This window comes from Nelusetta ayraudi, unplaced genomic scaffold, assembly GCF_046127955.1.
Source record: "Nelusetta ayraudi isolate G7.1 ecotype Tasmania unplaced genomic scaffold, CSIRO-AGI_Nayr_v1 ptg000135l, whole genome shotgun sequence".
NCBI lineage: Eukaryota > Metazoa > Chordata > Actinopteri > Tetraodontiformes > Monacanthidae > Nelusetta > Nelusetta ayraudi.
In genome coordinates this window covers 21,148,671-21,154,843 of record NW_027466185.1, presented here as the reverse complement: position 1 = coordinate 21,154,843, position 6,173 = coordinate 21,148,671, and the positions used below count along the sequence as shown (strand labels likewise).

Genomic DNA, 6,173 nt, shown 5'->3' with positions numbered 1-6,173 from the left:
GCGGATTGCTTTCTGAAACTCATGTGAGTGGGCGAGTCCGGAGTGGAGGACGACTGTCCGTCTAACTCCACTCTTCATATCGCATGGCGTGATACAAAAAGCATTTAAAACACACACAGATACACACACACACACACACACACACACACACACACACACACACACACACACACACGAGACCCGCATGTGTCATCTGCTCCAACTTGTTGAGTTTGAGGCTCTATAGCGTTCATTAACATTCCAGTCATTTCAGGAAAGAAAACTTCGCCACCAAGCGGCGTGAAGGAAATACGAAATGATTTCCGGTGTTTGATTTCAAAATAAAGCACTTTAATAGCGCGATATTGAGTGAAGATTAAAAAAGGCTAACTTTTCATAACTATTCTTCACCAATTGGTCAGTTATATTTCTTATATATTGATAAATAACCAGCAAACAAAGCTAGCAAATAGAATGTTCCAAACGCTTCATATATCGCTGCCTCTGCATATCGAAACGTATGGTGCTCATATTTTAAAGCAACTATAATCCCTTTCCGGTTGCATTATATGGGCGTCTAGCGGCTTGATGCCACAGACTCGTCTAACTCCAAAGTACAATACAAGTTTTATGTTGGTACCCGAAGACCGAGGAGAAGCGACCACCCGGGCTTCAGTCACTGGATGAGACAGGTGAGGTCACTGCATTACCGGGAGGAGACCAGCAGGAATTATGGTGTCCCGTCGCTCAAAACTTTTCTCAATAGCCTGGGATTTTTGACGGATTGTCCCTAAACAAGAGTACTGCAGTTTTAGGAATAAATAATGACTAATAATAATAATAATAATAAAAAACGTCTATAGCTCAGGATGTTGATGTTGCTTAGCGCGGTGATGTGACAACACGGTCTCCAGGGACGGACACAGGAGAAGATCACCAAAGGGTGTGTGGGAGCCCCTCCACCCAAATCTCATACCTAGCCTAAACTACTTCAGAGATAGTTTTTCGAGTATGTGCTGGGGACAAAAAAAAAAAGAGACGTGCATTAATACCAAATAGATCGTAATAATACAGATTAATAATGGATCACCGAAACTTGATCTTGAACAAAGTGGACACCTCAAGGTATTTAGCACATAGCATCTAAAAAGCAAAGGGTATGTACGTGTGACAGCGCCGCTCCTAAAAACAAAAACAAAAACAAAACAAACAAAATCCCAAACAGTTTCTGAATATCAAATATCACTTTTTGTTTGATTTAATATGTAGAAAGAAGTGCAACAATCTATTGGTTTAGTAGATTTGACACACAAAACAACATGGTCTTTTTATCATGTCATGTTATTTTTCTCATTTATCATGCACGCTGAAGCACATGCTTTCCAAAAAGTACATACAACAAGTTACAATAATGCTTTTGTTATTTGGTTACAGATGTGTGAGAGTGACAAAATACAATTGTGTCACTTTGGGTTCAAATTACTGGGAATAGGTGTTAACACTTTCATTTCCTCGAAACAATGATCTGACACAAAACTGTAGCCGTGCGTGCACTGCAACTTTTCTTGCACCAGTGATATGTGTACCAACCATGTATGTGTGCTATTCAATGTTTGTGCAGGAGTACCCAGAAATTCATTTTCATACAGTTAAAGACAATCGGCTGAACACGTGTTGGTATTTTGAAGCCATTCCCTAAGATTCTTTTGGATCAAGGTTTTTTCATGCACATTTTTCATTTATGAATGTAAACCATGAAGTATGAAAAAAAAATCATACTCAAAGAAAACTGAGAAGTTTTGTCTAAAGTTGATTAGACCAAGAACAATGGAAACAAGAAGAAAAATTACTTTTATAAAATATGTGTTAATATTATTATTATTATTATTGTTTTTAATCTTTAGGAGAGAAAACAAATAAAATGGTAACACTTGAATGATGGACAAAACAGAGCACTAGAACAAAGACATACATGCCGTGTTCGAGGAGAGGCAGCAACACTACTTTGTGTCACACGCAGTACACCTCCTACTCTCATATCAAATTCCGACCCCTGGGAGTTTCTGATGGTGTGTAGCTGTGAATAGAAAAGTATGTTTTTCTATATTTCTGAGGTACAATGGGACACACAGACAATAGAATCTGGCTGATAAATATTTCAAGCGCCGCTTATCTCGACTCACCTACTTTAAATATCTCTTGTATGGAAATCCAAACAAATACTTTTTTTTTTTTTTTTTTTTTTTGCAGATTCCAGACAATTGCTCAATACTTGCGGTATTTGAAAGGACATTTAGAAAGACTTTGCTGGTATTCTCTAAATGGCAGATTTGACAAATTTATGGGCAACGTAACAGCCGGGAAACACTGGGACTGCATGGCATATATTTTGTGAAAGTTCTTTCTGCATATAAACTGTCTTTGTTTTCTCTGCAGAAACCAATCAGGGTGATACCCTCAGCTACCAACAATCATGGCAACCATCGTGATGGAGAAACTTGGCCGGGTATTCATCAGCCTGCAGCAGATCAGGGAAGTTCCTCAGATGCTAACTGAGGCTGTGCCCTCCATGCCCGGCACTGTCAGAGACACTGAGGTCCCGCACTACTTCCGGGAGCGTTTGATCTCCACAGGTTACCGTCCGCTCCACCAAAACTGGCGCTACTACTACCTGTCTTTGTTCCAGCGCCACAATGAGACCATCAACGTCTGGAGCCACCTGCTGGCCTGTCTAATCTTTGTGGTGAAGTTTTGTCAGCTCTCTGAGACTGTGGACTTTGTCGGCGATCCTCATTCTTGGCCACTGTTGGTCCTACTCGTGTCCTCGATGATCTACACGGCCTTCAGCACCGTAGCTCATCTACTGGGCAGCAAATCTGAACTGTTTCACTTTGCCTTCTTTTTTCTGGATTATGTCGGGGTAGCACAGTATCAGTATGGCAGTGCCATCGTGCACTTTTACTATGCTGTGGATGAGGACTTGCACAGACACGTCCATGGGCTCTTCATGCCCCTTGCCGCTTTTTTCAGCTGCCTCTCATTCATTGGATGCTGCTGTGGAAAGTACTGCAATTATCACCTACTGCCCTGGGTGCGTAAGGTGGGTCAAGTGGTCCCATCAGCCATCGCTTACCTATGGGACAGCAGTCCAGTGGCTAAACGACTTCTGCTGTGGTCTACAGCGGTTGATGATCCGGCTCTTATTTACCACTTTGGTCAGGTTGCTTTCTTCTGCAGCTGTGCCTTCTTCTTCACCGTCCCCGTGCTCGAGCGCTACTTCCCGGGGCGGTGCGACTTTGTGGGACACAGCCATCAGATATTTCACGTTCTCCTAGCGTGCTGCACATTCTCTCAAATCCACGCTTCCCACCTCGACTACCTGGGCCGTAGGAAACTGTACACACGTCTTCACCAGAGCGACGATGCTGCTTTCTTTGTGAGTCTGTACGGTGTGGTCCTAGTTGTGTGCTCTCTGATTTTTGTCATCATGCTGCGGAAGGTCAAGCAAATGACTGAAATGAAAGCCAAGTGCATGTGACCGCTCATGCCTTGCTCAATCGATGTTCAATTGTGATATTGTGTTTCCGCTTTCAGATTTGTGCTCCATTAGAAATGGTACATTCTAATCATTTGCTGCTGGAATTTTGATACTTCTCTAAATGTATTTAAATGTGTGTAGGCAGGATGCATAATGTTACAATTCACAAGTTCTTTTGGCACTGGTTTGTAGAAGAATGTGCAGTTATTTATCGAGTGAGCCTTTTTGAACAGTTCGTATATGCACTTTTTTATCAAAGGGAACTTAATCACAGTCTTTTTCCCAAACCTTGCTTCATCATTGTCAGGAGGCCCCTCACAGGATCTTTAAATAGATACCATACAGTTGTAAGGTGTTAGACCTTCTTCTATCAGGCAAACAAAGAAATATACATGAAAACACTTAATAAGTGCACAAATATTAATGTATTTACAGCAAACGTTTCCCATTTGCACTACGGGTGTATTGTATCCTAACAAACTGGATACAAGTTGATTTTTCTTGAGCACTCGCGTGTAAAATTCTGGAGTATTTTACATTTTCAAGGCTCAGTGTGTAATATTTAAAGGGATCTATTAAAATAATTTGGTATATAAAAATAATAGAAAATGCATGTTAATGTTGCATATTGCAATGCATTATACATTCATCTTAGGAAAGAAGGGATAATATAAGCATTGTTTAATGCGTTGGGATATAAGATGTATATGTAAGTCTGATAAACTGGGCCTTTAATGGTAGTTAAACTGAACTGGTTTTAATTCAACACACTCTTTACAGCTATGGGCAACATATGGGAAAGATACAGGTATGTAATGTGCAGTGCTCAATTTCTAAATACCATCCATCAAACATTTTGCATGTAGGATGCTTGCTTCTATTTTAATTTGTCAATTTATGATTGCGCTCATATAAACTCAGTGATAATATTTATTCACACGGTGCTACTTTCCCGATTAACATGTCGATTTGTGCCTCTTTGTGTTCCCTAACAACTTATTTTGATGAACATGGAAGCAATATTGCTTGACTAGTCCATGCTATGTAGTGTACGTTTTTTTCACTGTATTGTGCCTTGTTGCAAAACTCTCTTGTGCCTTGAACTAAAGGGAAAGAAGGTCTTTTTGTTACCCGATATTTCCTTGCCGATGGTACTGTGATGACTCGTGGGCACTGTGGGCACTCTCTAGAACAAGAGGAGTCAAGTGTGTCTTGGATGTGAATCCAAAATATGTCAGATTTTTTTTTTTTTTTTTTTTTGTGTGTGTGTGTGTTTGTGTGTGTGTGTGTGTACACGCCAGTCTTACACTGTTAGAAATGTTATTCTTAACAGTGAGGTATTTTCTTATTCATACCACGCCCTTTGTTGTACAGCATTTCATTAAAAAAAAATAATGAAAAAAATCAACAATTCAGTGTTAACCACCTACATATACAACAGCTGGTCATCATAACAGCATGCTTTTGGGAGAAATCTTCTGTTTAAATGAGCGCACCCAAGTATCAGAATTGTATGATATGATGACGTTATTACTACAGCAATATAAGATAATATTGATCTGAATGTCATCAGAGTAACACTGTGTTGTTTTATTGCAAACACTGTCATTTTAATAATAATAAATAAAAAAAAAAGAGAAAACTTTGTGTCACACCTCCTTCATTCATACTGCATGCATGTGCTAAAAAAAAGAAAAAAAAAGAAGAGCGAATACGCTGACATACAGTTTCTCTAGTAGGACATCTGGTGGTCAATTAAAAGAAGTGAAACGGGGACGTGTATTTTTAATTTTAATTTTTTTTTTTTTTTTTTTGCTTCATTGTTGTTTGTATGGGATTTGCTTCACGTGCACGTTCCTGTTTGACTAGAACACATAGTTTCAAGCTGACACAATAAATTATAAAGTCTACATGAACTCATTGTGACGACCATGGTTCTTATTTTGCATGTCTGACTGTGTCCCTATATAGACCATAACCTTATATTTTGTGTTATGTAACATTTGAATTGTGCTGCTACATTCAAGAGACGCATTCTAAATACATTCATTCATTTTCTATAACCTGCGATAGGGACGGACCTCTAAATTGTGTGTGAGTGTTTCCACGTGGCGCCTGTCATATTTACGTTACGAGGGGATTGCATTGTTATCAAGACGGAATGAAATACTTTTGGGATCTGATTGTACATTTTTGATCACATGGTTGAATGACTGAAGTTTCTAAATACAGCTTTTGTGATGCAGAAAATAAATTATGGATTGGGGCAGTGACACATATGCACATTATGTTATTGATTTGTGATTTGTACAATACTATATTGTGATTACGTAACGTTACGACAAATGAAGCAAATATTCAAAACTACTTTCTTGAGTAAACCACTGGGCGGAGCGACACAGCGGCACCTCAGACAGTGCTGTAGCTACTTACTTGTTTTTTTTGTTTTTTTTTGGCTCAAATGAATAAGGATCTTGGTTTTGATTAATAAAGAGATCATCATCACTATCCACCACAAAGTCCAGCAGGATCAGACATTCTTCTCAACAAATATATTGTTCTGATGACGGGCGAAGCTGCTGCAAACATGACAACTTCTGAAATCACTCCACCCAGCTGGCATGACTGGTATGGAAAACAACTCTCTCTGGTAAGG

At 39.4% G+C, this 6,173-nt stretch overlaps 1 protein-coding gene across 1 annotated transcript; it reads left to right on the top strand.

Annotated features, from left to right (window-relative positions):
• Nucleotides 1-540: 540 nt before the first annotated feature.
• Nucleotides 541-5,433, top strand: LOC142877128 (membrane progestin receptor alpha-B-like). Its single transcript, XM_076011512.1, has 2 exons — nt 541-671; nt 2,416-5,433. Exon 2 carries the CDS (start codon nt 2,453-2,455, stop codon nt 3,515-3,517), a length of 1,065 nt encoding a protein of 354 aa, XP_075867627.1. The 5' UTR covers nt 541-671; nt 2,416-2,452; the 3' UTR covers nt 3,518-5,433.
• The last annotated feature ends 740 nt before the right edge of the window (nt 5,434-6,173 follow it).